This window comes from Corylus avellana, chromosome ca9 (assembly GCF_901000735.1).
Source record: "Corylus avellana chromosome ca9, CavTom2PMs-1.0".
Lineage (NCBI taxonomy): Eukaryota > Viridiplantae > Streptophyta > Magnoliopsida > Fagales > Betulaceae > Corylus > Corylus avellana.
Window position 1 is genome coordinate 2,742,452 of NC_081549.1, and position 15,935 is coordinate 2,758,386.

The 15,935-nt window shown below is 39.9% G+C and overlaps 4 protein-coding genes across 6 annotated transcripts in view; 2 read left to right on the forward strand and 2 right to left on the reverse strand.

Annotated features, from left to right (window-relative positions):
* The first annotated feature begins 1,481 nt into the window (after positions 1-1,481).
* LOC132162040 (uncharacterized protein At5g41620) lies at positions 1,482-4,310 on the forward strand. The gene is made up of 3 exons (XM_059572287.1): positions 1,482-2,148; positions 2,232-2,363; positions 2,618-4,310. The coding sequence occupies exons 1-3, from the start codon at positions 1,687-1,689 to the stop codon at positions 4,049-4,051; spliced, it is 2,028 nt and encodes a 675-aa protein (XP_059428270.1). The 5' UTR covers positions 1,482-1,686; the 3' UTR covers positions 4,052-4,310.
* Positions 4,311-4,542: 232 nt separating this feature from the next.
* LOC132191872 (bifunctional nitrilase/nitrile hydratase NIT4B-like) lies at positions 4,543-8,683 on the reverse strand. Of its 3 annotated transcripts, none has more exons than XM_059606989.1 (5): positions 8,176-8,683; positions 7,144-7,323; positions 6,279-6,572; positions 5,103-5,384; positions 4,543-4,955 (listed from the first exon to the last, which is right to left on the reverse strand). In XM_059606989.1, the coding sequence occupies exons 1-5, from the start codon at positions 8,585-8,587 to the stop codon at positions 4,810-4,812; spliced, it is 1,314 nt and encodes a 437-aa protein (XP_059462972.1). In that variant the 5' UTR covers positions 8,588-8,683; the 3' UTR covers positions 4,543-4,809. The 3 variants fall into 3 exon arrangements, with proteins under 3 accessions (XP_059462972.1, XP_059462971.1, XP_059462973.1); XM_059606988.1 differs by having other exon boundaries at positions 7,144-7,326; XM_059606990.1 differs by lacking the exon at positions 7,144-7,323.
* A 2,432-nt stretch (positions 8,684-11,115) lies between these two features.
* Positions 11,116-15,935, forward strand: part of LOC132191703 (pentatricopeptide repeat-containing protein At3g09040, mitochondrial-like) — a 9,381-nt gene continuing 4,561 nt past the window's right edge. Inside the window, exon 1 of the mRNA XM_059606795.1 lies at positions 11,116-12,871. Coding sequence (XP_059462778.1) covers positions 11,175-12,871 — 1,697 coding nt within the window. The 5' untranslated portion in view covers positions 11,116-11,174. The remainder of the gene's footprint in view (positions 12,872-15,935) is intronic.
* Positions 13,666-14,604, reverse strand: LOC132191309 (IAA-amino acid hydrolase ILR1-like). The gene has a single exon (XM_059606257.1). It carries the CDS (start codon positions 14,114-14,116, stop codon positions 13,772-13,774), a length of 345 nt encoding a protein of 114 aa, XP_059462240.1. The 5' UTR covers positions 14,117-14,604; the 3' UTR covers positions 13,666-13,771.

Sequence of the window (15,935 nt, forward strand, 5' to 3'; positions counted from 1 at the left end):
TTTTATTAAATTAATCGAGTTTGGATTAACTTATATGGTTTTATACCCATACTCCAACACTCGAACAAATTCAAATTGCCACCCTAGTTTAACAGCTGAGACTTTGCTTCAGCAACAATCAAAATTGAGGAGGCTCAAAGAAAAAATAAAATATATACATATATAAAAGAAGTTAAAGTCATAGAATTACAATTTTTAATATGATAAGTAATTGAAGCAGGTATATTCCCCATGAGCTTAATGGGACCCTTAAATAACCAATGATCATAAATAATTGGTGAAGAATCAGACCCAAGGATCTGGCTTATATGCTGTTATTAAATCTAAAATAACAACGTGTACGCTGTAATTTAATCAACGATCAAAATTGAATTTTAAAGTTGATTTACTTTTAGAAGCTTTTAATAGGAGAGAAAAAATGAAGAGAGATTTTGAGAAATTCAATTTTGACCGTTGATTAAACTACAACATACATGTTGCTACTTTAATAATAGCATGTAAGCCGAATCCCAGACCCAATGAGGCTAGTAATCCTGTAAGTTCATTCTCATTTGATCTTGAAGAATATGTGTTTTGAATTTGGCTTTGAATCAAATCCCATCTCCTGAACTTTTGATTTCTCTTTTTAATAAAACAATTGTTAGCAAAATTTAATGGGAAAACTATAGCTATCACCTTATTTGTAATATTTTAAATTTGGCAATGTCTCTTGAATTTGCTATTGGGGTTGTAATGCCTCATTCTGCACTCAAAATAACAAAAAAAAAAAAAAAAAACAAAGCAACAAATTCATAAAAATTATTAAAAGAAAGTAAATAATTATTAAAGAAAAAAAAAAGGCAAAAATTCAATAGAATGGTAGATTGAAGGCCCTTTTGTTATTTTGGAAAGATTAATGCGGACATTGCAACTCCAATAGTAAGTCATGAAAACATTGTAAAAATTGAAACATTAGAGAAATATCATATAGAATAGTAGTTAGGGATGACTAAATATAATTTTTTTTTTTTTAAAATAATTTGATGTCCCAGCCTACGTGCCAATTATTATGTTTGCAATTAAAATTGTGGAATACCATGTGATAATTCACATTACACTTATTACTTATTACGTAAGTAATTTTATCATATTGATAACTAATTCATATGACATTCATTTTTACCTCCCTTACCATTTTTCTTTGTTTTTGCCCAAAAAAGAAAGAAAAAAAAAAAAGTAAGTCCGATTTGATTAACTTGGCTAAATGTATGTCATATGCTGAGATTCTCAATCAAACTTGTCCTAATTTAACCCGATTTGAATTTATAGCCCCCAGTCAAAAGTCCATCTAAGCTTCGCTAATATACCGGGACCACAGGATTGGTCCCAGCAACACCCAATCACAAGAGTCGTTTGACCGCCACGTGATCAGTCTTACGATCCCGGCCGCATCCGATTGCTCCTCCTTCTCTTTCTGTGTAGTCACTTTAGACGCCCTTGTACCAGCATACAGTCTGTAGCGATCAGAAATCTACGAGTAGTAGTAAAATAGAAGCAGTGGAGGTCATCAAAAAGCTCTTACAAGGCTATGATTTGCTTTCCTCTCAGTCTCACTCACTCCCACAAATCTCTCCAGATCCACTCCATTTCGCAGAAATCCAAAATTCATGAGGTTGTGGATCTAGGTTCTACAACTTTCGACTGATAATGCCAAGGCAGAACCGGGGGGGGATGGACTTGATGATCCCCGGGAAGATCAGAAAGCGAGGGTGCACATCATCGGCGTCGTCCTCCTCGTCGATAATCCAGAACTACAGGTTCAAGAGGGCCATACTGGTGGGCGGCAAGAGGGGCGGATCGAGCACGCCTGTGCCTACTTGGAGGCTGATGGGTTCGTCGCGGTCTCCCGCGTCGTCTTCCGCATTGTGCAGGGCCGTGGAGTCGCCCAAGTACCCTGGTCATGGCGCTAGAACGAAGCCGGCGCAGGCGCCGGTGTCGGCGAGGAAGCTGGCGGCGACGCTGTGGGAGATGAACGAGATGCCGTCGCCGAGCGTGAAGGAACGCGCCGACGAGAGGCGGCTCAGAGCCAGAGAGAGGATGGCCAGGTCCGTGCACTCCGGCTCTTTGCCGCCGCATTTGTCCGATCCGTCGCACAGTCCCGTTTCGGAGGTCCGTATTTGCTGAATTTCGCGATCTTGCTAATTTTTTACTTGGTTGAGGAAATGGTTGTAAAACGCTGTCGTTTTTTGCAGAGGATGGATCGGTCGGGAACAGGTAGTCGCCGGAGAGGAACGCCGTCCGTTTCCATATCTCAGAGGCTTAGGCTGACGGACCACCACCATGTCGGACCTATTGACGCTCTAAGCAATGCCAGTTTAATGGAGGTATATATGAAGTATCAAATTTACTTCAATTTTTTTTTGATAGCTGATAATTCATTCACCTAAAACATGATCGTATTGCAAAAGTCCTACATTGATTTGTATTTGGCTGAAACTGGTTTACAGAATCTCACAGAGAGCCTCAATTGTGATTATTTATAGCATAGATGAGCTAGCATTTTCAATACTGATTTGTATTCATTTCATGCAAGAGGAATTTTTGATTTACATATATCTGTTATTTGATTTTGATGCAGATTGAGAGTAGCAGATCTCGAGCGCAGACTCCCAGTGGATCGACAGTCGGAGGGAAGACGCGGTTGAAAGATGTGAGTAATGCTCTAACCACATCCAAAGAGCTACTCAAGATTATCAACCGTGTGTGGGGTCAGGAGGATCGGCCTTCGACGAGCATGTCCCTGATCTCTGCCTTACATGCAGAGCTGGAGAGGGCTCGCTTGCAGGTCAATCAGCTTATCCAAGAGCAGCGCTCGGACCAGAGCGAGATCAACTATTTGATCAAGTGTTTTGCGGAGGAGAAGGCAGCGTGGAAGAGCAAAGGACAGGAAGCTGTTGAGGCTGCCGTTGAGTCCGTTGCGGGAGAGCTTGAGGTGGAGAGGAAGCTGAGGAGGCGGTTGGAGAGCTTGAACAAGAAGCTCGGGAGAGAGCTGGCGGAGACAAAGACGACTCTTGTTAAGGCGGTGAAAGAGCTTGAGAGTGAAAAGAGAGCAAGAGAGATAGTGGAGCAAGTGTGCGACGAATTAGCAAGGGATGTTGGCGAAGATGAAGCCCAAGTGGAGGAGCTGAAGAGAGAGTCTGTGAAAATTCGGAAAGAGGTTGAGGAGGAAAGGGGGATGATGCAGTTGGCCAATGCTTTGCATGAGGAGAGAGCTCAGATGAAGCTCTCGGAGGCAAAGCATCAGGCTGAGGAGAAAAATGCAGCTGTTGATAAATTGAGGAATCAGCTTGAAGCTTTTCTGGGGACCAAGAGATTGGTAGAAAGAGGGGGACGGAGTTCTGTGAGTCATCCCAATGATAAAGACATTGCTGCGTTGTTAAGTAGAGCTCGCTTCAGTTCCCATCCGAGCGAAGAGAAGGAAGAGGATGGAGGAGAAGTAGAAGATGGAGAAGAGTTTGAAGAAGACGACTCGGCTGCTGAAAGTGATCTTCATTCAATAGAATTGAATATGGACAACCATAACAAGAGCTATAAGTGGATTCATTCTTCGGGGTTTGGTCGTGATCCGAGAATGGTTCAAATCGACGAAGAAGAAATCAAAGGAAGGAAGTCTACCTCCGGAAGAGCACCAAGGAGAAGCACTTCTCTGCAAAGAAGTATATCCGATGGAGTTGAACTTCATCATAACTCGGATAGGTCAGACTGGGGGAGATTCTTGGAACTGGAAAGGCAAGCTCAAGGAAAAGGGTATGGGGATGAACTGCAGGGGTATAAATCAGTGAAGGGTCTGAGGGACCAAATGTTGTCTAGCTCTGGTATGGGTATGGGCTCCCCCAGAGTTTATGCTAGTCCAACACGGCAAATGGGGGGGCCGGCACCGCCCTGGCCTTCCCGTGATCTTGTCAACGCAGCTCAGGAGAGACCACCTGCAATGGTGCTGGGTAATGGTCCTAAGTCAAGGCTAGGAGAAGCCAGAGGTGAAAGCCACAATGCAAGAAAATCCAGGCGGTGAGAATGCGGTACATGCATTTTCCAAAGCCGCTTGGCTTGATGATGATGGAGGCTTGCTATCCCTCATGGCAACTCAATTTGCATTAGAATGTTTTCCGTTGGTAGGAATATTTATGTCCACTGTCTATAGCTCTTTTTTGTAGAAAGTTGTACTAATTAAGCGAAGTTTCTCCTCTTCAAGTGCTATGTATTTCCTTATTTGTACCTTTTCTTTCGGCCCCTTGAAGGGCATCTATATCTGACTTTTTTGGAATTATTCTGCCCAAGGCCACAAAGTTACCAGGAAATTATGTTGGGGCAATATATTTTTTTTAAAAAATAAAAAATAAAAAAACTCCTATAATTTTGAAATCTGAAACACTTATTCTGAGAAATCTGAAACAAATGTAGAGCCTTACTCGTAATAAAATAATAAAATAATAATAAAAAAAAAAAGACCACGTGGCTACCTTGGGGTGGCCAGTGGATGAATAAAAATTACATACACAAAAATAGCACGTTTGATGTATGGAATTTCATAGATAAAATCGCAAATATTCCAGGACTAACATATTCATCAAACTCTGACCCTGGGCACTCTGACCACCAAAATTGCCCAAGAAGCATCTACTCAAAAATGTTTGATTTCTACAAATGTATTTGACATATTTACCCCACTGCCTAATCTCTGTACATCTAAACACTACAGATAAGATAATACAAACCCTAATTTGGTGCCAAGAAGACTCAAAACTCAAACATAACACAGCTAAGTCACCATCACAGCTCATCAGGAACCTCGGTTTTCACAGCAGTTGTTAAGAAAATCGGATCAAGTCTATCTGCAGTCTGATTGACAGAGTCTGGTCCCAGACGATGCCCAATTCCTCTAAAATCTAGCTTTGCTTGAGTAATCTCTCCAAGATCTGGAACATCAAATAGTGAAAATAATTTTTTCAGATTTGGGAGACTACTTTGGTCAAATCTATCTTCCACCAAAAGAAAAAAGCTTAAATTTTCAGATTTGGACAGTTCCAAATTGTTAGCAGTAAAGCAGAGATATAAAATCCTACCTAGATCAGCTGAGATGAGGGATTCCCCTTGGTAATTAGGTCCTGCCAGAATGGTCCCTGATGGTGATATAATAACACTACCTCCAGCGCATATGATTGTATCATCGGAGATATCACCATCTGAACCTCCAGAAACACCTTCTGGTGACAGAAGATAATCTTTTCTTCTACAGAATTGGTTGGCAGATAGAACAAAGCAGCTACCTTCTAGAGCAATGTGGCTCATTGATGACCGCCATATCTCCCTCGCTTCGGCCGTAGGTGCACAATATATTTCAATGCCTACATATAGGGGCAGAATGATTAAAACAAAAGATTGAAGAACCATAGTCTGTAATGAAGCTTTGGAATACATTGCTTGACATTGTCATAATATTTACGGGTATGCTTTTCCAACTTTATCCAATTCACGGGATAGCTCAATCAGTTGAGGACCATACCTTATGAAGTAGTACTTCGAATCTCCCCTTCCCCCATCTGTTGGGGCCAATTACTTATTAAAAAAAAATTATTATATTCATTTGAAAGCCAGTCTAAAATTTTAATCAGTAGCCAACATCCGTGAGAAGATTTTCCAAGTCAATTTCAACACAGTTTTCCTTTAAACAAGGTTGTTCAATACCATAAGTACTAGTTTCTTGACCAAGTGGTGTTGCCTCCAAGAATAACAAATTTATTAACCACAAGACTAACGTACACATACATATATATAACAGCAACCTAACATGATTTTTCTACCAATTGATGAGGAGTTTGACTAAAGTTATCAACACTTAAGCTAATATGATATCTAAGTAAGATCGGAGACTGGGTTGTGGGTGCCATGTTAGCAACAAATTTGAAGAAATATCGCAAGTGGCTATCTAGCAAATGCAATGCCATATGGATTAGGGTGCTATTTCAACCAACAGCATTAAAACAGTAGCAAAAGTTTGTTTGTAACATTGTTGCAATTGAAAAAACAGGGACAACATGGAAACTTTAGGACCAAAGCGCACTTAACCCTAAATTACTTATAGATAACAGCATGAGTGCTTGCATACACACAAAATCCAGTTCTTCGTATTGCATAATGATAATGGTCGATACAAATGACAACAGAGACAACATCATATAACACTAGGGAGATCTTTTAAAAGCCATGAAAACAGTAAGTATCAATGACAAAAGGAATACCTTTTGCATACAATTCAGTTCTTAGAGAAGGCATTCTATTATCCCAGCAGATAAGGCCACCTATTTTCCCGATTGGAGACTCATATACAGGCAGTAATGATTTATCTCCTGGCCACCACACTGCACATTCTGATTCCATTGGCATTAGCTTTCGATGTTTTCCAAGAAAACGGCCCAGAGAATCAAAAAACAGAATGGCGCTAAAGAGCGAAGATCCAACTCTTTCAACTACTCCCATCACCAAGTGAACTTTATATCTACCCGAGATTTCAGCAAGTCTGTCAACTTCAGGTCCTGTTTAAACAAATATCCAACATAAATTTCACTGCAAGAAGAATAGAATTAGATTTGATAGTCGGTTCCATGGGTTTTTCACTGCAAGAGGAATAGAATTACACTTGATAGTTGGTTCCATGGGTTACAAAATGAAATAATACAGTGTGTAAAGCTTAAAGCTCGAAATATGTACTAGGCATAAAGTTGTTAAGCCTTGATTAGCAATTAGCAACTACTGCTACTTCTTTTTAGGTAGATGTAAAACTAATGTAAGAGAGAGAGATGTTGACTTTTATATGGCAAAATATATCATTTCTTTTCTTCTTTTCGATTAGGATGGCAAAGTACATCATATGGCAGAAACAAATGAACAAACATGGTGGAGAAAGTCCCTACGAGGTTTGTGTATTATAAACCTACAATTTTGCAGGAGTTAGCAGCCAGAACACATGCTCAAGCACATCTACACATGGTAATTTAGTGTCTGCACTTCTGACATTGACACCAAGTATCACATATTTCAGATATATTTGGCATGTAAAGTTTGTGCAAGAGGCAGCAACTTCATTTTAATGGAAAGGGTTTGTACCTGGCACATCAATAGCGGAGGCCAAATACTTTTGGAACTCCTTGTTTTCAGAGGTTAGATGGGTTTCTACAAAACCCTCAAACATCACTCCATGTGGATAACCACCAACAAATGCTTCTGGAAACACAACTAGTTGAGAGCCATATGCAGCAGCACCAGCAATCAATCTCTCTGCCTTATCTGCTAACAATTTCAGGAAAGGATTTAATGACAACAAGCACAGAAACCATACATAACTAAACTCTTAAAGGCACTATAAAGTAAAGCATAAAAATTATCTCCAACACTTACAAAATCATTGTTATGATAAAAATATGAACAAATAGTCCCCTTGAGGGCAAAGTAAATAAGGAAAACCCCACAATCAGGACATAAATAATAAGGCTAGAGATATTTCCAACTGCTTGTGTACCAGAAACATCAAGGGTACATTTCTAAAACTGAAAATAATGGTATTGGTAATTCAGATATCCATTTTGTAATCTCATAGTTCAACTACCAAACATCAATGGTACGCACCGTAAATTAAACAAAACTAACATTCTTTTCCCCGTGCTTCCTACTTGAATCATCTAATTTTCTCAAGAAAAAAAAAAAGGCCAATTTCATGACACACAATCAAAATGATTCCCCTAAATCACCCTGAAGAATGGTTAACAGTATTTACTTTATAATCTTCCTAAATTCCTTTTTTCTTGATATGTTCCAGTAGGTTATGAGTTAAAATCTTCCGCATGTGGGAAATGTACTAAATGCAAGGACCTGAACCCACACCAGATTGCATGGGACATCCAAAAACCAGAATCTTTTCTTTCACAATCACCAAATCCAAAACAACCACCCCCCTTTTTAGTGAGTTAAGAGAAGAGGGGCCGGGCCACTTTGGTCCCACATACTGAAAATAGAAATTCTTGAGACATAAACCTAACCTTCTTTTATGGGATTAAATACAACATAAGTTTCATTCCTCTTCCCACACTTTCCAGTCAACCAAACAAAAACATCAGAAATGGGTAAGACGGACTCACTTACCCAACGTTGCTGGGGTATCGTAGAACACCGTAGAAGCCTGAACCACAGTGGCCCTGACCGTGGGCCTTGGGTTAGGAAGAGCCACTGCCTTCTGGTCCAAACCATCTTCCTGTACCCTGGTCGCGCAAGTGGGTGAGGGCGTGCAGGCCGAGTTGCGAGCCAGGCGAGCCTGGGACGACCCCGGGAGGACGAGGTCCGGACGGACCTGACTGAGGAGCCACTGGATGGTCTGGCCGTCGGAGCGGTGACCCAGCTCCTCCGTCAGCCGGAAGATACCGGGGCAGCAGTTCACCGGTATCCGGACCCGCCTGTGTCGCCCGTCCACCTTGGTGTGTCGGTCTACGGTGACACGCCGCCGCTTCAGCTGTTTCTCTTGTCCTTCTTGGTGTGGTTCTTGGGCTTGCACCTCCATTATTTGCCACTTTTGTTTTGTGTGTCTATGAATCTGTGATTTTTGCCCATGTATGGTTGCTGCCTTGCTGGTTACTGTGCCTTGCCCAAAAAGAGAGCAGAGACTTGGAAAGGTAATAAACTAATAATGGGATCTTCGTCTAGTTGTTTTTTTCTTTTTTCTTTTTTTTTTTAATAAAAAAAAAATCAATTTAGGAAAATTTCATTTGGCAAAGTTTCTAAAAGCTCACTAAGGGTGTGTTTGGCAAATGGCATGAAAAATGAAGTAGACTGAAGTGTGATTTGATTGATATAAGAAAAAAAGTAAGAATATTTTATATAAAATAGTAAAAAAATTTATTTTGTAGTAATTTTTTTAGTTAAATAATAAAAAAAGTGATTGAGGTGATGTAAAAAGTAAGAATATTATGATTGATTTTGAAAAGAATTTTTTAGATTTTTAGGTCTGGTTCGGCCACTCCTTTGCTAAGCACAGCTTAATTTTTTTATTAAATTGATGCATATCTTTAAAATATACAATTTTTACATATATTTTCAATAGAGCTTACAAGTCTTGCATGCACTTTTAGAAAGTGTTCGTATGTAATGTAAAAATCACATATTTTAAATACGAATGTGAGTATAATAAACTATGTTAAAAGAATTTCTTTCCATAATTTCTTTTTTTTAAAAAAAAATAAAAAAAAAACCTTTATCCAAACCAAAAACAAAGACATTAAGATAGTGTTTTCAAAATTGAAACATAGTTTTGATAAACATTCATTGGGCATTTGGATCGAAGTATTCTTTTAAGATTTTTGGGAATGTGGATGAATCCAAATACCCATTTGGTTGCATTTTAGTATAATGCGGATTAACTCCCAACCCTTTTTTGCTGGGACTATGGATTCCTTTCTAGAGATGTTTGAATCCACATTTTCTTGGCCTTCATAATGTTTTCTTTCTTTTAAAAGACAACAATTCACATATCTTATACGTTAGACTTTACCTTTCTCATGCTAAACCACATTCCTCGATCCTTAAAAAAACTCTCACCCTTTTCACGTAAAAATGCTTATATCATTTCCCCCAAACAAATTGCAGGGACAGTCTCGCTACATCAAAATTGAGTTCATTCTTCACAAAACACACAACAGAGAAAGAAATTAAGCCTAGAATCTATATGTTTCTAAAAGCTTGCAAACAGAGGGAAAATCAGTTGGTCTCGAAAGATATCTTCTCATCGAATATGGGGAATTTAAGTTATGCAAAGACGAAGAAGTTCAACACCAAAAGCAAATGCGGGAATTGGGTATTCGAGTAAAGTAGATAGAAAACCGTGGAGAAGCTGTTGAGGGACAAGCGCTTGCTCTTTCAGGCTAATCATCGAGCATCTTCCTGAGGCGATCTTTGATGACATCGCTACGGGCCTTGGCACGGGCTTGTTGAGGGCCTATGTTTGCGAAGGACAGGTGGACTCCGACGGCGAAGAGTGATGCGCCGGTGACGAAGAAGCAGACCGTCAAGGCTAGCTGTCTGGGCGTGGGTGGGTACGACCACAACACCATCTGTTTGTGTTTTTGTCTTGAAAGCTCCGTGACTTTATTCTCGCTCGCGTTCTGTGACTCTTCACTCGGACACGAGTTTTATCGGGCCTAATGCCAATCGCAATGCCTTTAAAAAACATATTATTCTTGTAAAATTACGATCTCAAACGCACGACTATTACATATTATTTTAGATTAAATATTTTTAAATCATAATGTCTTTTAAAACGTAAATTATTCTTGTGAATTTGCAATCTCAAATGCACTGACTATTACATATTATTTTAGATTAAGTTCTTTTTAAATCGCAATGCCTTTAAAAACTCAGATTATTATTGTGAAATCACAATCTCAAACGTCTCAAGGGGTTGGACCGGTTGGCCCAAGTGGTGAAGGCCTTGGTCTTAAGGTTTGGTTCCTTCAAGGTCCAAGGTTTAACACCTCATGGGTATAAACAATCTCTTAGGGCCACCCAGTGATTTAACCAGCTCTGTTTAAGGAAACTTCTAAGGGTGCGATACATGAAACGGAATTTACTCTGCAAGGGGTTGGACCGGTTGGCCCAAGTGGTAAAGACCTTGGTCTTAAGGTTTGATCCCTTCAAGGTCCAAGGTTTAACACCTCATGGGTGTAAACAATCTCTTAGGGCCACCCAGTGATTTAACCAGCTCTGTTTAAGGAAACTTCTAAGGGTGCGTTACACGGAATGGAGTTTACTCTGCAAGGATAGCTCCGAAAAGCCCTGCCTTAGAGATATTTTTTGACATAAAAAAAAAATAAAAAAATTGTGAGATAAAAATATATATTTTTATTTTTACTTAAAATAATCTTTATACCTATTTGTATCTTAGGATTACCCTAAAACGCTGATGTTAAGGGTATTATATTTTTTATTATAATTTTTTTACAAATTTATGTGAGAATTTATGTCGCAATTACCAGATTCTCCTCCTTTTTATCTCCGGCCAATTTAATTTACCCTGAAACAAAGCCGAAGGCACAAAGGGAACGGCAAAAGGCCCTGTATCTAACAGCCATGCCAACACGGCCTCTTTCACTTCCATGCCTCTTCTCCGCCGCTATTCTACCTTTCCCTACTTCAATAATAGCCTCCGCCAACTCGAACCCACCACCGTCACCACCACTCTCCCTTCAGTCCCAACCTTAATCAGAGCCTGCAAGACCTCCCTCCACCTCCACCAACTCCACGCCCACATCATCCGCAAAGGCCTCGAGCAAGACCACTTCGTCGTCAACCTCTTCGTCTCCCTCTGCAACTCTCTTTCCACCCTCTCCTACTCCACCAGCGTCTTCAACCGCGTTCTCAGACCCAATACCTTTCTCTGGAACTGTCTCATCAAAGGTTACTGCGAAAAGTCGCATCTCAGCGACACCGTTTCTGTCTTTATTCGCATGAAGAGAGAGGAGGGTGTGCCCGATAAGTACACGTATCCGTCGCTGATAAAAGTGTGTTCGAGTGCGCGTGAGGTTAGGCTAGGGCGGGCCATTCATGGATCGGCGTTGAGGTATGGGGCTGAAGGGGATGCCTACGTCGGGACGAGTTTGATTGACTTGTACGGGAAATGTAGAGAGATTGTGTGTGCTCGTAAGGTTTTCGATGACATGACTGAGAAAAATGTTGTTTCCTGGACGGCTATGGTTGTTGGGTATGTTACTGTTGGGGATTTAGCGGAGGCGAAGGAACTGTTCGACGTTATGCCGCAGAGAAATATTGTGTCATGGAATGCAGTTATTAGTGGGCTTGTGAGACTGGGTGACTTGAAGGGTGCTAAAAGGATATTTGATGAAATGCCCGAGAAGAATGCGGTTTCTTATACTACGATGATTGATGGGTATGCAAAGGCAGGTGACATGGTGTCCGCAAGGTTCTTGTTTGAGCAGGTCCCTGTTAGGGATATTGTTGCGTGGTCAGCTTTGATATCGGGTTATGCTCAGAATGGTGAGCCTAACGAGGCGGTGAAAGTTTTTCTTGAAATGGAATCGAGGGATGTTAAGCCTGATGAGTTTGTTTTGGTAAGCTTGATGTCGGCTTGTTCCCAAGTGGGTAGTTTGGATTTGGCTAAATGGGTTGATTCGTATCTGAGCAGAAGCGCAATTGATCTTCGTCAACCTCATGTTGCTGCAGCTCTTATTGACATGAATGCGAAGTGTGGAAATATGGAGAGGGCGGCGAAGTTGTTTGAGGAGATGCCCCAGAAGGACCTAATCTCGTATTGTTCCATGATACAAGGGTTGTCCTATCATGGGCATGGGAACCGGGCTGTTGTCCTTTTCGATAGGATGCTAAACGAAGGGCTGGTTCCGGATGAGGTGGCCTTTACGGTCATCCTGACAGCATGTAGTCACGGTGGGCTTGTTGAGGAGGGTTGGCACTACTTCGAATCCATGAAAAATGAGTACTCTATCGTACCCTCTCCTAATCATTATGCTTGTATGGTTGATCTTCTCAGCAGGTCAGGAAGGTTGAAAGCAGCTTATGAGCTTATAAAAACAATGCCTTTGGAGCCACATGCTGGTGCCTGGGGTGCACTTCTTGGGGCCTGTAAGGAACAGTGTGATATTGAATTGGGGGAGGTGATTGCAGCTCGCCTTCTTGAGCTTGAGCCCCTTAATTCTGGTAATTATGTGCTGTTGTCCAACATCTATGCAGCAGCAGACCGGTGGTTGGATGTTTCCCTTGTGAGGGAGAAAATGAGGGAAAGAGGAGTTAGAAAAATCGCTGGTTACAGTCGGATTTAGTTCAGAAGGCTGGGTTCTTTTGTATCTCTTCTCATGCAATGCCATGGTTTTGCAGATTTAGAGCTGCATTTCGTGAAATGGTATTGGATTTATTTGAATTAATTCTTTCTATAGAATTCAAAATCCTGGCTCCCTTTTACCGTGGAATTGTAGATTATGGAATCTAAACAAGAATCCTAATTTATTGATGTGCAAAGAAAACCGAGATACAGGCCTTCTATTTTGATGCTAAAGCTGCAAGTTTCTGCACCCTGACGTAGCACAGAGGCATTTTGATTGCCAAGGTTCAATTTTTCACCTCAAATCAATGCAATGTGATTCTTGCTCTGAAACGGTCATATTTTTACAAATTCATGTGGAGGAGTGTATGCTTCATAAGAGAGAAAGAAAGAAAGAGAGAAGAGAAGAGAGGAGAGGCAAAAGGAGGGCAACAAAAGAATTTTTTTTTTTTTTGTTTTGAAAAGCCCATCTCAAAATTATTGGGTTAGGGTTGAAGAGTCTGACATTCTAACTCATTTACTTAAGAAAAAATGCCAGGTTTACAAACAAATTTTATAAAAAAAAAATTTTATGTGGTGTATATGATTGAATTTTTTAGAAGTTGAATTTATCTCATTTTCAATCATTTTGTAAAATTTTTTTTGTAAAATTTGTTTCTAAACTTATCATTCCTCGTCAAGAAGAGGATTGCAATCCAGCGATTTGTGATATAATGATGACACATTTCTCACTGCTATTGTTGTTTCTTTTATCATTATTATAATTGTTCATATCCATTTGTTTTTTTGCAACGTTATGATTTCCCAATAGTTTATTTTCTGTGCAGCCTGACAGAACACATTTCTTACTGCGATTATTATAGTGTTTTTTCCTATTCATACATGATACATCGATGTTTCTTAGAGTTCTTCGTTTCGAACAAACCCATGTTTCTTGTGTGTCTCAGCAGCATGGTTATCCAAGTATGAGATTGCCGCAGCAGCATGAAGTGCTGCACCTATTGGAAGAGCCTCTTCATCAATAAAAAAGTAAGGAGAGTGCAAGTGTTGATCTGATTTTAGGGTTTCATTCTTTGTCCCAACCACAAAAATTGCAGCAGCAGTTTTCTGTGAGAAAAAGCTGAAGTCCTCCGCTCCCATGGTCACCGGGAAAAGCTGCACATTGGGTTTTCCGAGCATGATTTCACCAACCTTCTTCACGTGTTCATACAGTGCTTCATCGTTAACCGTCACCGGATGAGGCATTGGTGTCTCCTCCTTGAAGTCCACCGTGGCACTACATCCGTGCACGGCAGCTTGTGTCTCTACCACCTGTATGTGGAACAACTGTAGTTACTATACTTCTTTGCCTGGTAAAATACTATGCAGTAGACGGCTATATGACTCTCATGCAACTGAGATGATGTGGTACCGAAAATTAACCTTTAATTTTTCTTTTTACGAGCTTTTGTGAATTTAAAAACTAATTTTTGCTGTCACATCATCTCGGTTGTATAACCGTCTATTATAAAAGGCCAAGCAATGAGTGCAAGTTTTACCTCTTTGATCCTTTCCTGGATGTAGTAGAGACCTTCAGTTGTCAAGCTCCTAAAACTTCCCCCAAACTTCAGAGAGTCTGGGATTACATTATGTGCTCGACCTCCATTTATGAACCCAACTGTGAGTACCTATATGGTTTGAAATTAATGGATCAGAATTTATTGGTTATTTGTTGTTGATAGGAGTACGAAACTCTGGGCTATTGCTGAACCCTCCAAATTTGATCCGAACAGGTTGATGGGTAGGATTTTCAGACAAATTTGATTCTAATAGAGATTTTGTTTTGACAAATCTGATAAGGATTGGTTGGAAGAATGTGAATTATTTGATCTGGTAAGAACAAAATGTTGAGATAAAATAATTATAGGATCACCAATGAAGCAGAAAAATAGCATAATAGAAAATAACTAGTCACACAAGACACCAAGATTTAAGTGGTTCGGCTTAAAAAACCTACATCCACTAGCGGAGACGATCTAAGAGAAATTTATTAACAAAAGGTGGAGTACAAAGAGTAGTATAAACAAAACCACTTAAACTCAAATGCCCCAATACACCCAAGCTCAACTCACATAAAAGAGAATTTATTCCAAAAGAGAAAAATATCTCTTAATCCCTTAAAGCTTGTTGCACTCTCTTTTTTGTCTCTCATATGGAGTTGCTGCCAAGCTTAAGCCAATGACTGTGATGTCCCACATCGCCTGGATATATAGATGGAAATGTGCTTATATGTATACTTTTATTTTTTATGACAACAATGCGTTTTAAAGCTGTGATGTTCATGATCCCATCAGAACTCCGCAATTAAGCATATTTCTGTGAGAGAAGTATTAGAATGAGTGGCCTACTGGAAAGTTTAATTTGGAAGAATAAAAAATGAACAATATTGTATGTCATTGGAGTGGGGTGTCACAATGACGAAATGTGAGGCTTCAATATATATATATAGAAAATAGGCCAAAGTGCTTCACACTTAAGGATGCTTCACTATGAAGCCGTAGAGCATTCTACGACCAAGGAAAAGATGAACCATTCTCACAAGAGACAAAACATGTCTAAAAGACACCACGTAATAGCAACCAATAAAAAAAGGCCCACCATGGCGTGTCATTATCCAACACAAAATAGATTTGTGTGCATATACGACATTAAGATCTATCGGACGAGTGCACCGAGATAAAACAAAATTTAAAGAGTTCGATCAATTGGAATAGTGCAAATGGATGATACAAAATTCAAAGAGTTTGATTGATGATTCGATTGTATCACATTGATCAGGCTAGTGCACCAAGATGATACAAAATCGAAAGGGTTCAATCGATTCTTCGAACGTATCACGATTGAGACTAGTGCGCCCAGATGATACAAAATTCAAAGAGTTTGATCAATCCTTCAATCGTATCACCCTCTATCAGAATAGTGTACCAATATGACACAATTCAAAAAAGTTAGATCCATCAAACTAATGCAGGGGGATGATACAAAATCTAGAGAGTTTGATCGATCTTTCGATCGTATCACAATC

Excerpts from the sequence above, each read along its gene's own strand:
- LOC132162040 (XM_059572287.1), top strand. The coding sequence starts at position 1,687 with ATGCCAAGGCAGAACCGGGGGGGGATGGACTTGATGATCCCCGGGAAG. Across the intron at positions 2,149-2,231 it reads CGCACAGTCCCGTTTCGGAG|AGGATGGATCGGTCGGGAAC; the intron begins GTCCGTATTTGC and ends CGTTTTTTGCAG. Across the intron at positions 2,364-2,617 it reads GCAATGCCAGTTTAATGGAG|ATTGAGAGTAGCAGATCTCG; the intron begins GTATATATGAAG and ends ATTTTGATGCAG.
- LOC132191872 (XM_059606988.1), bottom strand. The coding sequence starts at position 8,587 with ATGGAGGTGCAAGCCCAAGAACCACACCAAGAAGGACAAGAGAAACAG. Across the intron at positions 6,573-7,143 it reads CTCCGCTATTGATGTGCCAG|GACCTGAAGTTGACAGACTT; the intron begins GTACAAACCCTT and ends TTGTTTAAACAG. Across the intron at positions 4,956-5,102 it reads CCTCATCTCAGCTGATCTAG|ATCTTGGAGAGATTACTCAA; the intron begins GTAGGATTTTAT and ends TTGATGTTCCAG.
- LOC132191309 (XM_059606257.1), bottom strand. The coding sequence starts at position 14,116 with ATGCCTCATCCGGTGACGGTTAACGATGAAGCACTGTATGAACACGTG.